This window comes from Pipistrellus hanaki, assembly GCF_964339955.1.
Source record: "Pipistrellus hanaki genome assembly, chromosome: 11".
Classification (NCBI taxonomy): domain Eukaryota; kingdom Metazoa; phylum Chordata; class Mammalia; order Chiroptera; family Vespertilionidae; genus Pipistrellus; species Pipistrellus hanaki.
In genome coordinates, this window is record NC_140513.1 from 16,821,727 (window position 1) to 16,837,034 (window position 15,308).

Sequence of the window (15,308 nt, forward strand, 5' to 3'; positions counted from 1 at the left end):
AATTAGCCAAAACTGGCCACTCCTCTGTACGCTGAAAATAGGCTTTTATATTACCCATACCCATAAGAGAATATTATTCCCAGGACCCATAGGCTACGAGAAATCCCCAGACCCTTCCAGGGTGGTGGCTTGGGCCAGTGCCCTTGTCAGTATCAAGTAGAACCGAATTGGGGGGGGGGGGGGGGAGAGGATTAACACTTCTGCTTGGTTTCAGGGAGGAGGTTCTACCGCGTGGCTGGCTGGCTGGCAGCGGGGCTGACTGCTGCTTTTCCACTTAGCAGAGAACCGTTTCCGCAGAGAGGATGGCAGCACCGTTCCGCTCTCTGAGCTCTGGCTCTCCAGCGTATGAAGTCAGAGGTATCACTGAGCACCGGGGGTGGTAATATTCCAGAAATCACCGTCCCCCCCCCGGCGCCCCCTCCCCCGGCATCTCCCCTACAACCAAGTGTCAGTTTAGTCTTTCCCCAAAGCCCAGTAGCATTTTATTTCTAAGCCAATTTTCCACATTCAAATCCCCAGCCCCAACGCGCGCCTGGGGGTTTCCATCTGCAGACTTGTAAAAAGAGAAAGCAGCAGAGCTGAGCCTTGACAGACTTTTATCCCCACCCCAGACACATGCCCCGCGGCGGCTACTGTGCTGGAATGTCCATGGCCCCAAACGCTCCAAGGTCCCTTTGCATCCCAGACAATAGAGCAAGAAAATAAAATGAAAGTGGACTTACGGCGATGGCTTGCAGCCTTTCCTTGTGCAGTTCCGCCTCTGCCATCCTGGAGAAGGGCACACAGGGAGGGGAGAGGAGGAGAGAAGAAAAAAAAAAAAAAACACGCTGTAGTCACTCAAGGAAATGGATGGGCACCTCAAGGGGGGCTCAGGTAGACCCGGGGAGAGCCCCGGGGGCGGCAGGGATCGGCTCAGGGGGTTGCGGGCAGAGCTGTGCGCGCCGCTGGCTTGCCCTGCTGGCTGGCCCGGGCTCAGCCTCTGGCCCCCGCCTGCCCGGCCGCCTGGCTGCGCCCCAGCGCCGCGCTCCCTGCAGCTCCCGCCGCCGCCGCCAGCCTCGCTGGGCGCAACGTGGGCCGCGGGCAGCCACGGGGCGGGCGCGCTGGGCTGGCCCCGTGCTGGTTCTCCGCCCCGGCGTCTGGGCCCTCGCTCCGCCCCCAGGGGGATGCGGGACCCTCGGAAGCGGCCCCCAGAGGCTCTGGGAGGGCAGGAGACCTTGGGGCGGTCGCCGCGGGTGGGAGTGGGGTGGTCCCCAAGGCAAGGACAGGGGACAGGCAGCGCGCCTGCGGCGGGCACTGGGGGCGCACGGCGAGCCTCTGGGGCGCACAGCTGGCGCTCCTGGTGGACACGCGCTCTCTGGGGGCCCAGCAGGAGAAAGGGGCACCTCGGGGAGCAGATGCCAGCCAAGGGGCCTCTGGTAATAAAACGTGTGTGTGTGGAGGGGGGAGGGGGGCTGAGCACATTCCCGAAGGTCCAGCTGAGGCCTCTAGTTTATGTCAGATGCTTGGGCTCTGAGTGGGGACATTGTCAATAGGGAAGGGCTGCCTCGCCCACATGCCTAGATGGCGGTACTGAAACACCAAGGCCACTGGTCACAGTATAGCTCAAAACAGGCCTGTGCAGCCACGTGTGTGTGTAGTCCTGGTGCTCAGCTAGGCTGGGCTGGACAAGTTATTCGCTGTGCAACCTTGGGCAGCTCCCTTAACCCCTCTGAACCTCAGTTTCCTCATGAGAAAAATGGAGGGTCAAAGTTGTCCGTAAAGGGCAATCTGCTCTATCCTTACCCTGTGACATTCTGGGCGGAAATCCTTGAGTGTCTATACTTCAATACAGTCTAAAAGGAAAAGTGGAATCTGGGCACTAAAATACTTCACCTGGTGCCCAGCGGGAGTGGCTCAGTGGTTGAGCATCCACCCATGAACCAGAAGGCCACAGTTTGATTCCCTGTCAGGGCACCTGCCCCAGTGCAAGCTGGATCCCCAGTATGGGTGCGCAGGAGGCAGCTAATGGATGATTCTCTCTCACCAGTGATGTTTCTCTCTCTCCCTCTCCCTTCCTCTCTGAAATCAATAAAAATAATTTTTAGTTAATAATTAAATACTTAACCTCTTCATTACCAACACAGAAGACAGTGCTAGTACGCATCTTTTGAGACAGTTGAGACAGGCACGGGCAGCATATGAGAGATGGATAAGATCAGTCCAAAAATAAATGCTAAAAACAACAACAAATAAAATATTTCTTCAGGAGCGATCTGCTAGAATCCCCAACATTCATAAGCAGACTTTCCTCAAAAAAAAAAAAAAAAAAAAAAAAAAAAGCGACAAAAAATTAGTGTCCTTTTGAGATCCTGGATGCTTCTCAAATGCAGGATTTAAGAAGGTGTTGGAAAAGGTATACACATCAAATTTTGCCAAATCTCCTCTTTCCTGGGCAAATTCGTACAGAGCAACAAAATCGCCTTTTCGGCTTTCAGGGAGGTTTTACCTGTCACTTGATGATCAATTACTGCCCTCCCTGAAGTCTAACGCAGCCACCCAAACAGTCTTACTGGTTGTTTTCCCTTCCTTTTCATGGCGGGTGTAGGGGGAGCTGTTTGTGCCATAAAGCCCAGCCAATACCAGATGCGGCAATCCCAATTCCAGTATATCCAAACTTCTACCTCTGGCTAAGACCCACCCGTGTCTTCAAACCTCTCACTTTCTCTTCACTTCCCGCACCAGCTCCAGCAAGACGAGTCCTCTGAGGGTGTTTGCTCACTCATAAACAAAACTGTTATTACTTCAGGACAGTGACCGCATAGCCAACAACAGTAGAAAATAACAGGATGAAGGAAGTGAGGCCAGAGAGGCGGAGAGACTCAGCCAGCGCCATAGAGCAGGGACTGGAACTCAGATTAGACTGCAGAGCCCGTGTTCTTAACGCTCAGAGGAGCACAGCAACGTGGGTAGACTTTATGTCACCGCACTGTGCACTTAGAAGTGGTTTCATTGGTAAATTTTATGTTATGTGTATTTTACCACAATACATTCTTAAAAAGGAGTCAAGGAAGAAGACATGGGGTCAGAGAAGGGCCCGAGCACCCTTTAAAAGTGACCAGCTGGAAAGATCTGAACCTCAGGATAGAAGGATCAGGATTGATGACATGTATGTGGGTGCCATTGACTTTGAGGTTATAGCTAAAGAAATGAGAATGGCCAGAGGGAAAAAATACAAGAGGAGAAAGCTCAGCCGAGGAGGCCAAGAATGTATCATCTGAGGAGTAGAAGGAAAAATTAAGAGGGATATTTGTACCAAAAGCCATGTCAAGAGGAAAGGGGTTTTCAATGGGGTCAGATGCTTCTGAGAGGTCAAGGACTCAAACTAAGAAAAGGCCATTGTCTTGGACCAGTGGGAAGCCAAGGGTGACCCTGGAAGTGCAGAGTGTGTGTGGAGGATGAACCTGGAAGCAGTTATGGAGAGTGGAGAATGAAGCATCCATGAGAACAAACCACTCCTTTCAAATCCGTGAATGTGAAGGATGATGGGGCAGGGAAGATGGGGTGCATCCAGGGGAACTGGAAGGTGGTCTACGGGAGGCAGGGTCAAGTTGAGTGTTATTAGGTCAGGTGAGACTTGAATGTTTCAGGACCAAAGGGGACTAGGCATCATGGGAAATGAGGTCAAAGACACAGTCAAAGGGAAGATAAGTATTAGGTCTCAGAGTGGATCAAAGAGCATCCATGTGAGCACTGGTGGCCTGTTTAGCCTTAGGAAAAAAGAACTAACAAGGGAGGACAGGAAAATGGAGTGGGTAAAGAAAAGGAGAAATTGTAAGAGGGAGGAGAGAGAAGTTGATAGTGAGTGAGTGTGAGTTTTCCCAGCTAATGGAAGGATCATTGGTTGAGACTGATGGAATAGCAGTGGAGGAATTCGGAAAAAATAGAAATGTTTTGTAAAGAAGCTGTGGGAAGTGGGGGGAAAAAAACTAAGACATGTTTTCCAACCAGAAGTGTGCATCAGAATTCCCTGGGGCACATCTCTCTCTCAGTACATGTATACAATTAAGTTTCTATGGGGTGAGGAAGAGGTTGGAGATGGGTTTAGAACCATTGTACTGAGTTTACTAGAAATAGACAAAAGACTCATGACCAGTTGTGTGTACTTCCTTAGTGGCTTTTAAACAGCTGAGACTTCCTCAGTGGTTTTAACCAGCTGAGGTCCGTGATATGCAGTAATTGTGTTTATTCAGTGTTGAGGGTTGTCAAAGCAGGCATGCCAAAAAGTCAAAGGAGAGAAGAAATTTAGAATGCTGAACCCCGGAGGTTCAGCCAGCTGGAAGTATAGTGGACTCTTTCATAAATGTTGGCTGCCTAACTTGCGAATCCCTTTCCATCTTCGGGGAATTCCCATAGTATGAGCCATAGTGAGAGTCGGCTCCACTTCTCAGCACAGAAGCTGGGAAAGGCCAGACACGTGCTCCCCCAGCTCCCCTGGAACCTATGGCATGGCATGCAGTCGGGGCTCAGTCAGGTGTGCCTTGGAGACACAGCATTAGATAAATATTTCAGGTTGGTAGCTCACCCTTGGTCCTGCCCACTGCCCAAGCCCCTTCTCTAGTCTTCCCAGCTGTTCTGTGAGCTGCTCATGCCTGCTCTGCTCCTATCACTAGAATCGGTTTCTGTTGCTTGCCACTAAGAATCCTAAGTGAAGCAGAGGCATGTGAAATGAATGACTAATGCTTGGCCAGAGAGCAAAGGGAAAACGTTTTCTCTTCTTCCTCACTTCTCTCCTCAGATCTCTAAGTGTAGCACTTTAAAAATCAGTGAATCCATTACCAACACAGACATTTATAACCCCAAATTCTTTCATAAGTTCCTATTGTATAGCTATTCCATGCCAGACATTAGGCTACGGCTTGGTGTTACAAAGAATTCCTACCCCAGTGTTAATATCAGTGACCTCTTGCCCCCCACACACATCTAAAGCCTGGAAAGATCTGTTACAATAGTGCATAATGCGTGTAACAAACCACTGGTTCTTGCTGGGACAGTAAATTGCATTGCATAAGCACTACCCGTATTGTTTAAGGTTTTTCTGATGGATGCTGCATTGCACAGCTTTTTATACAGAGGGAACACGGAACGCTGGATTTGCAAAAATAGATGTTTTGTTAATAAAATTTCCAAAATCTATTTTTAGGGTATGAGTCCTTTGGGAACCACAAATAATCACAGCCCATTGGCCTGTGGGGAAAACAGGAGCGCTCTACATGGAGAGGGAGAAAAGTTGCTGAGGCCCATTGAGTGAGTAAAAGTTAAAGTCTTGTTGAGCAGCAGCAGTGAGTGTAAAATTTCATGGTAACTTGAAGCTTTCCTTTGACAAAATAATTTTAAAAGGAGCACCGACGTTCTCTAAAATGTTTGTGTTTTGCATTAGCTCTCTTTTGCCTAGGATCTCGTGGAATGCGTGGTCATTCAAAACATGGGTGAAGGCCCTAACAGGTTTGGCTCAGTTGATAGAGCGTCGGCCTGAAAGGTCCCAGGTTTGATTCTAGTCAAGGGCATGTACTTTAGTTGCAGGCGCATCTCCAGAGGGGGTGTGCAGGAGGCAGCTGATCGATGTTTCTCTCTTATTGATGTTTCTCTCTTATTGATGTTTCTAACTCTCTATCTCTCTCCCTTCCTCTCTATAAAAATCAATAAAATATACATATTTTTAGAAAAACATGTGTGATGGCTGCACAGAATCAAAGGAGGGGAACGGTGGTTGGAGCCCTTTTGGCCCCTGTGATTGTGAACAATTTGGGTAAGTTCATGGGCTTTCAACTATGTGCTGTTTTTAACAACAGGATTTGAGGGTTAGATTCCTATAGGGAGTGCCCTGGTATAAGAAGACAGAGAAAGAAGTTAGAGAACAGAGTGCCAGCCTGGGCAATAGACTAGGCTGGATGGTATGTGTTGACTAGGGCCTCTGCATAGCGGTCTCAATATGAGCAACTGGGAATCTATCTAGAAATGAATGTTAGTATTTCAGTTTAATGCATTCCTTTTCTCTCGGTTAGCTTTGGCGGTGAAAGTGAATTGACTTGTGAGTCATAGAGGAACTGAGATGTTCTAAGGAGTATCAGGAATTAATAGCTGGATGGTGAGAGATTATTCGACCCTTGCCTTGCTTGGACATTCAGATGTTGGTTCATAATAGCCTTGTTTATTGACAAAAGTTTTGAACTGTGGGTTTAGGAAATAGGAGATGGGAGTGACAGAGAGAAAAGGCATGAACTCTAAAGACAAATCAGAATCCAGTCCTCAGATGCACTCACTACTACCTTGAATTCTTTTAGACTCATTTCCTGCATCTTTAATGGTGGGATAATAACTCTAACCTCATCGGGATACTGTGGGAAATCAGAATAACAGACATGAGATGCTTGAGAGTGGCCACACTAGGTCATAATTGCTCAACCCAATTATTGCTTCATTAAAAATGTCATAGACCAATCAAGGGAGTGACTTGATTTTATCCACCCTTTTATAGAGGTTTTTTTTTTTTTTTTTTTTTTTCGTGGGGTGTGTGTGTGTGTGTGTGTGTGTGTGTGTGTGTGTGTTTTAGAACTTTCAGTATTCTTAAAGTTCCTCACATTAGTGGGTACTTCTCTCTTTGCATCTGTTAAAAGGGATGATTCTTCTCTGTGTCATTTACTGTCTAGAAATTTATTCACCAGACTCTCCTTTTCATGATTCTTAGACACATACAATCTTATCTTTTGGAAGAAATCAATTTAATCATTATAAGTAAGAAGGAATAAGAAGAGACTAAGAGGAGATAGATTCAGTGCTAGGAAAAGATGGAAAGGAAAGCTTAATTTTGGAGTGTTTAGGAGGAGCGATACATACTTACACATTAAAACTGCTTCTTGGTGGAGTTCATTCTCTGTGTGGGTGTGAACTAGCTACAAAGTGAAAAAGTCTTTGGGAAGGCCAGTCTGGTTCTCTAACGCCAGCAGACACAGTCGCGTCATTGGCTTCTCAGAGAGCTCAGAGGACAGTCTAGTTTGCCTTAGCACAACGACCTTTTGGTAGTGTGGCCATCAACACTTTCTTTGTTAGCCATGATTTGATAATGCCATACACATTCTGCGAGTCAGCACTGCTGACAAGAGAGAGATTCCTGTGGGGTTGGCAGTGGATGGACAGTGGCCCATCAACTACATCTTGTGTGCCCTCCTGATTGGGGAATACATAGTGTAATTGGAAAGTCTAGCTTCGGCTCATACCACCTAAGGATGTTGAGCTTTTCTGATGTCCTTTTGAGTGTCCATCATCTTAATATTCCTTGCATACACTGCCCACCCTGCATACACTGTCAAAATGGATCCAACTTGTGTTTAGCTCTCCAAGCAGCCCCCCCCCCCCCATCCCAAGCCTGTATCATTGAGTGGTAACAGTCTAAAAAATTGCTCCTGACTAATATGTAACCCTGCCAGCTGGGGCCTCCTGGACAAATTGCCTTTCTCAGAAGCAGTTCTAGGTAGAATCGGAAGAGCACAAGACAAAGTCTCCCCTCTAGATCCTAATCCTAACTCATCCACTAATTGTGTGACCTCAGACAGTCACTCAACCACTCTGAGCTGAGGTTTTCTATTTATAAACCAGGAATAGGGATAGTTAACTTCCCCATAAGGTTCTTACAAGGATTAAAGGGACCCATGAGTGAGAAAGTGCTTTGAGAACTAGAAATACTCTGTGTGCTTGAAGGACTACAGTCAAAGGGACGTTAGAGACTTGGGGAGATGCTGACTGGTCAGTAGGGGAGTGATTGGAGAACCATGCAACATTCAGCAGCAGCTGCTGGCTCTGCTCACCAGGAGAAAAGACTCCCCTAGCTCATAAGACAAAGAGGCTTCCAAGTTTCTGATGGGTTTCTATGATGATCAAACCAATAAATGAAAATGACCAACACCACTGAGGCTCTCTCTGACTTCTCAATATTCCTTAGTCACCCAAGTGACTTCTGCTTTATCCGTTTGAAGACAAACAGCCCCATATCTAATTGACATATTAATTTGCTTCAATAAATGCAGAAAAGTGTGCAGGGATCCTAAGTATCAGATGGAAGCAGGGCGAAGCAGGAGAGAAGGAAACAGAAAACCTTGGATCTTTCATGCCACTTGTGCGTGTGTGTGTCAAGTCTCTATTTGAAAGCTATTAGGTCCATGTTTACATGAATGTGCTCTCCTCTTCTGCATTCATTCGGAGCTAAATTTATCCCACTAGAGGGGAAGGCATCCTTGGAGAAGTGGAGTGGGGAGGGAGATGAAACAGAGGCGGGGCTTGAGTGGGAGCCAAAAGCCCTGGAGAACTCCAGCACAGGGAAGGCAGCCCCTCCTCAGGCCCCCAGGATGGAGCATGTGCTGACTTGACAAAGGAGAAGGGACATGTTTGCATTGTAGCATCGGGCACCCTTGACTTCTGAGAAGGGTGTGGGCACAAACGAGACTCCGATCTTGTGTATTAGAGAAAGCAGTTCCCAGTCTCCCATGAGTTCCCAAGTCTGGCCAAGTGTTCAGAAATGGACACTTGCAGCTCTCCAAACCTCCGCAGTAAAAGCAGTGTCTGTCCCCATGGGGAGAGTTAGCAGGGCAGCTAGCAGGACCACTTCTAATGCAAATTTGAGCTTGCCTTCTGTTGTGATGCCAATTGTGTCCTCTCCCAGGACAGTCTTTCTGGGGTGGGGTTGCTGCATTCTGAGATCTGGTTGGATTCAGCGCTGTGCACCCATAACTGGATTCAAGATCTGGGATGCTTGTGCAAGGACCCAGAACCTATCTGTCCTGCTTGGTTTCCCTCTTCCCACTCAGTTACTGTCTTTCCTCCTCCAAGTCCAGCTCTTGTTAAACCATCGTTTGCAAGTGGACAAGTCCTTGCGGTTGAGGTAGTTTTTCCTGTGACCACAGGGCTCGTTCTCTGCTAGAATTGAAGGCCTCCCTGAGGATCACGTGGTCACTTTCCATCTGGGACTTTCCTTCATGGTGTGGAACTTCCCTCTGTGGGGTGGGGGAGAGAGGCTCCTGGGAGTCTGAGAGGGTTCTCCTTTGTTTGAGGCTCAGCTAAATCACCACAGCATCTCGCCAGAGCGCTACCCTTTTTTAGCCTCTGTACCCTCTACGCCTCCCCAGAGAACTTGACACCTTCTTCATCTGTTTGTCCCGCTCCAAATTTGGTGCTTTCTCATACCAGTAGCTATGCCTGGAATGCAGCCTCCCCCTCCCTCCTCTAACTTTCCAAGTCTCCTCATGTTAACTCCACAGAGTTGCAGAAATCCCACTCCCTCAGGGTATGCCTGACAGTCCCCTTGAGAAGGAAAAGTGGTTATTCCTCCCAATTCCTAACATAGCATGCGACTTAGTGTCAGATAAATTAATGTCTCACAAGCCACCATGATGGCTCTTCACTTAAGTTGGGAAGAAGCATGGACTAGACCAGTGGTCGGCAAACTGCGGATCGCGGCCACATGCGGCTCTTTGGCCCCTTGAGTGTGGCTCTTCCACAAAATACCACGGCCTGGGTGAGTGTATTTTGAAGAAATGACGTTAGAAGAAGTTTAAGTTTTAAAAATGTGGCTCTCAAAAGAAATTTCAATCATTGTACTGTTGATATTTGGCTCTGTTGACTAATGAGTTTGCCGACCACTGGACTAGACCAACCTGACCTTAAATCCCAATTCTACCACTTAACAACCTTGAGAAATTCATTTGACCTCTTTGAGTTTACATTACTCTACCATAAAATAGAAAAGAGAACAATATCCATTTCATATGATTCTTGTGACAATCCCATGAGGTAATATATCTACAGCTCCTGGCATTCTGTAGGTATTCAGTGAATACTCTGAATAAAAATGAATATATTTTTATTGATTTCAGAGAGGAAGGGAGAGAGAGAGAAACATCAATGATGAGAGAGAATCATTGATTGGCTGCCTCCTATACACCCCCTACTGGGGATTGAGCCCACAACCTGGGCATGTGCCCTGACTGGGAATTGAACCATGACCTCTTGGTTCATAGGTGGGTGCCCAACCCCTGAGCCACAACCAGCCGGGCAACTCTTTTATAAAATGGACACAGTCTTGCTTATTCATTGATACCTGTATCCCTCTGGATGTTTCCCCATAGATATGCCTGGTCCGAGTGAAGGCTCCTGAGTTGCTTGTTCAGCGTAGCACCAGGCGCTACAGACTACATGTTGGTGTCCCCCCACATTTATGTGTTGAGTCCTAATCCCCCACACGATGGAAATGGGGTGTTTGGGAGGTGGTTCGATCCTGAGAGTGGAGCCCTAATGATGGGATTCATACTTTTATAGGAAGAGACAGCAGAGAGCTTCCTTTTCTCTCTCACCACCCTGCGAGGACACAGTGAGAAGACAGCCATCTGCAAGCCAGGAAGAAAGCCTTCACGAGGAAGCATCTGTTGGCACCCTGATCTCAGACTTCCCAGACTCCAGAACGATGAGCAAGAAATGTTTGTTGTGTAAGCCACCCAGTCTGCGCTAATTTGTTACAACAGCCTGAGCTAAGAATACAGGCCCTTTACTAGTAGACTAGACCAGCTTTTCCTCATAAATGCTCTTGACTCTTGCTTCTTTCCTCCAAAGTTTGCAATCCAAGGTCATTTGATGCTACAAACCTTTTTGTGACATTTTGGCTTTGCCAAATTCTGCACATATCCCGAGAGGTAAAAAATACCAACTGTTCTATGCTGTGGCTCTAAGCTTTGCATGAGAGCAGGTCACAGAATCCTTCTGAGAACCTGATAAGAACTATGGACTATTCCCTAGGGCAATACCTATCGTGCAACATTTTGCTTACAATTTCTGAGCTTTCAGGAAGCCCTTTGATTCTTCCACAGACATGCTTAGAAGAACGATGGACCTTACATTAAAAAAAAAAAAATCTGCTGTGAACCTAGAATATCAGAGGAATTGAGAGAGAGCAGAGAGCAAACTTATCCCCAAGATGCAAATCTTGGTTACTAATGCAAATCACCAGAAGTCAGTCAGGGTAATTCCTGCTCAGTCCTGAATCTCCCCTGAGGAAATAAGTGTTTCCTCTAAGCCTGGGTCCTTAGAGGAAACACTTATTTGGTAAGAATATGACCACTGGTAGCGGGGGAAATGGGCAAGATGTACTTTTGCCATTTAACTTTGACAGGAATGCATACTAGTAACCTTCCAGGTCATAATAAAGCAGAAACGAATTGAATTAAAGTAAAAAATGGAAAGTATCCAATGTTATTCTAAATGTTATTCTAGCCAATGGCTGCCCAAGCTGCCCACTGTCCACTCTGAGAGCTGCCTTTCTTTAGTCCCCAGTCACAGGTGCTGATAGAAAAAAGGCACATGCTCTGAAGCACCCCCACCTGGGTGTGGGCTACCTCTACTGAATTTCTCCTGACCCAGAGCTTCATCTGACCCCCATGCCCATCCAGCTCTTAGTCCTTTAGGGGGCCATTCCTTAGAAGGGATGTGTCTTGCCTCTGTACACAACAGGTATCCTTTCAACCCAGTCTTGCCTCACAGGATCAGCTTAAAACTGCTTTCTATCTTAGATGGAAACTATAAAAACAAACAGAACCAGATACAAGGACCCTGCATTTGAACAGGAGAATTAAATGGCTTGTCCCCATCACCTTCAAATAGCATTAGCGTCTACCTAAAAGGCACCATGATGAATGGCCTCCAATATTTAAATTCTTCTTTCCAAAGGCCCCGCCCCACGTTCTCCCCCACCCCACCACTGCTGGGTGAAGTCATTTGACGACCAGTCTGGAACTTCCAGCAAGAATTCAAGCTTGATTCAAAGCCACTGGCCTCTCCGGCTTCCAAGGAAAACAGTCTATCACGGAATTCAATACACTCTTAGGTTGGCTGGAGCCAAGACAAATGGAGCAAGCTTTTCCTTAGGAAGGGACCCCAGCCTTTCCAAGGTGATGACCTAATGAGGCCAGCAACAAGTTAGGGTCTCGTTTCAGACCCCAACACTCTGAAAGCCAGGCAAAGGGTTCTGTCTTTTAGGATGGGCTACAGAGCAGCCTAGAGATTTCACACTTGCCCTCTGAGCAAGGAAAATCCTAAATCTAATAATCCTGTTAGTTACAAAGACGTGGTAGCAGCCTGGGTCCTTAGAGGAAACACTTATTTGGTAAGAATATGACCACTGGTAGCGGGGGAAATGGGCAAGATGTACTTTTGCCATTTAACTTTGACAGGAATGCATACTAGTAACCTTCCAGGTCATAATAAAGCAGAAACGAATTGAATTAAAGTAAAAAATGGAAAGTATCCAATGTTATTCTAAATTAAAGGTTGAATTGAGTATTGGAGAGAATAATTTGAATTTAAGTGTAAAAGTCTGGGTTTTTAAAACTTAATGAACTATTCCATGATACTTGTTCTGTCCTTGGATACCTTTCAAGAGCCTGCCAAGCGTTAACTAACGTAATCCTCCTATCAGCCCCATGAGCACAGCACTATTATTATTATACCCATTTTACAGATGAGTACATTGACATACAGAATTTCTGGTCACACATCTTCTAAGTGGCAGATTAATAATATTGGGTAACAAGCTTGTGCTGTTGGTAGTGTGTACCTGTGGGACAATTTAAATGTTGGGACAATTTAAGTGTATGATACGTAATATGCATTTTAAAAAGGTAAAAGTGATTCCCTTCCCTTTTCTCTCTTCCCTTCCTCTCTCCTTCTCTCCCCTCCCTTCCTCCATTCTTTCCTTCCCTGCTACCCTGCCCCAGGTGCTGGGAATCAGCAGAGAACAATACAAAGAAGCTGCCTTCTTGCACTTTCATTCCAGAGAAGGGAGGCAGGCATTGACAGTAGAAAACCTACAGTGTAACTTCAGAAATGTCCTGAGAAAACCAACCTCCCGAAGGAAAGATGGTGGTGTGGAGATGAAGACGTGACAATCCATCAGAGAGACCTGATGGGGCGAGTGACAGAGCCGTGTGAGTACTGAGGGAAGAGTGTCCGGAGCTCAGAGAACAGCACAGGGAGAGCCTCAGCTCCTTGAAGGAGTAGCAAGGAGACCAGGTGACAGGGCAGAGGGAGCGAGGGGTCAGGCAGTGAGGAAAGAGGCCACAGCGCTGCCAGTCAGACTGTGGCCTTGGGCAGGTTTAGACAATCTGTGAAGGGATGTATTTAGATTTGAAAAGAACGTGAACAGGAGATGAGATGGAGGATCATGAGAGAGAAGGGTGGAGTGGTGTGTTAGTGTAGACGGAACAATGGCCTCCAAAGATGTCCACGTCCTGACCCCTTGTTCCTGTGAACATGTCACCTCCCATGGAGAAAGGGACTTTGGCAGAGTGGGCAGAGGAGGCACCGATGGAAGCATGGGCAGGGCCAGGAGACCTCTCAGGGTTGGAGGTGAGGAGTGGCAGGGAACAAGAATACAGAGTCAGTTAAGGGGAAAGCACATGGGCACTTGGGTTCAAACCCCAGCTCAAGGGCTTACAAGGTACAGTGTAAACTTGGGGATATGACATCATTTCTCTTAGATCAGCTCCCTCAATCAGCACATGAAGCTCACAGTGCCTCACCCATATGGGTGCTTTGCAGGCAGAAGAAGATAATCTGTGTGGAGCCCTCGGCCCAGGCCCAGCAGGTACTAAGCCCTCTCATACATGCTAAGCAGCGGCATTCGTACAAAGGAAGTTTAGTGCCATGGTTAAAAACATCAGTGCCAGGCTGCTCTGGGCTCAAATACCAGCTCCATACTTACCAGGCCGGGAAACTTGGGCAACTTCCCCATGCCTCGATTTCATCCCAGGTAAACTGAGGCTAACAATATCTACTTTTTCCATACATGGGAAGGTCTGTGTTTGCTTTTATTGTTCATGATGAGGATGATTAGACAATGCATGCCTTCTAAAAATACTTAGTGTTGCCTCCACATTTTAGGAATCACAAAATCTGCACTAATAAATCTACACCAATAAAAGAGAAATATGCAAATTGACTATGCCTCCACAACGCCCATCAGCCAACCAGGAGTGAGTATGCAAATTAATCCAACAAAGATGGTGGGTTAATTTGCATACACAGGCATGGAGAGCCCAGATGGGGTGGGACACCTGCTATGAGGGGGAGGGCAGTGGGGCAGAGGGAGCTACAGGAGCGGCGCTCTGGCTGGGAGAGAAGACTGCAGGCTCTCTGGGGGCCGGAAGCGAAGCCAGGGGAAGGAAGGTCTATTGCACTAATCTTTGTGCAACGGGCCTCTAGTATGAAATAAAAACCTACAGAATAGGTTTGCCCTGTAAAAAGCAAGTCTTTGTCATCAGGTATTACTTAAATGACTCACTGTGCTTAATCGACACACAGCAAAAGGACGCTGTAGCCGGGACTGATTTGGCTCAATGGATAGAACGTCGGCTTGGGGACTGAAGGGCCCCAGGTTCGATTCCGGTCAAGGGCATGTACCTTGATTGCGGGCATGTCCCCAGTGGTGGGTGTGCAAGAGGCAGCTGATCAATGACTCTCTCTCATTGATGTTTCAGACTCTCTATCTCTCTCCCTTCCACTCTGTACAAAAATCAATAAAATATATTAAAAAAAAAAAAAGGAGGCTGTAACATGAAATACATACAGATAGGGAAAGATGCTCTCAGCTTTGTCCTCAGGATGATTTCATGCTGCTCTGAATCCCAGGTCCTACGCCTGAGCAGGCAGGCCCTCAGCTTAACACAGACCTGGCTGAGGGCGGCTGAGAGGAAATTATAAGGCGTTTGCAAGAAGATGCAGACACAGGCTTGGACATTCATATCCTGTGCCTGCTAGCCCTGCTAGCTCTGATTTTAATCTTCCTCCCCCCTCGCTGGCCCAGTTTGACTGCAGGCCTTTAAGCTGTCATACCTGGACCAAATCGAGGGCCAGGGGCTTTGGCATTTAATAGTGTTTGAAAAACACTCAAATCATTTGTGTCAAAAACAGAAGCAACAATGCTCTTCCCACTCCACAGGGTGGTTGACTCAGCAGTTTACACACACACAGAAATGACCCCTTTAAGAGTAAAGCGATGCCCTGAGCTGCACAACCTGAAGAGCAAGGTGCTAAGTGTGCGCTGTTTCCTTAAATGCCTTCTGAAAGGACTCAGGGTGGGGAGGGGCGAGGGCAGAAACAAATGCTCACTTGACGTATCTTATCAGAGAGAGTCGGAGAGAGCCTGCCTGTCTCCTCCTGGGGTTCGGCAGTGTTAGTGGGAGGCTAGGGAAGTTTCCCGGTGGCATGTAGCACTAGGCATCTGAAGGGCCAGG

The 15,308-nt window shown here is 47.2% G+C and overlaps 1 protein-coding gene and 1 long non-coding RNA gene across 7 annotated transcripts in view; one reads left to right on the forward strand and one right to left on the reverse strand.

Moving 5' to 3' along the window:
• The window catches only part of PALM2AKAP2 (PALM2 and AKAP2 fusion), a 345,927-nt gene that overhangs the window by 259,933 nt on the left and 70,686 nt on the right, over window positions 1-15,308 (reverse strand). For 5 of the 6 annotated variants that reach the window (XM_084899296.1, XM_084899292.1, XM_084899295.1 and 2 more), the window contains exon 2: window positions 723-768. In XM_084899296.1, the coding sequence (XP_084755422.1) occupies window positions 723-768 (46 nt within the window). Of the gene's footprint in view, window positions 1-722; window positions 769-1,213; window positions 1,231-15,308 lie in introns of those variants that run through there. The other variant, XM_084899294.1, reaches the window with a different exon arrangement.
• Window positions 197-12,910, forward strand: LOC311630395. Its single transcript, XR_014796369.1, has 4 exons — window positions 197-357; window positions 5,180-5,283; window positions 10,345-10,511; window positions 12,792-12,910. It is a non-coding gene; the product is annotated as an uncharacterized lncRNA (long non-coding RNA).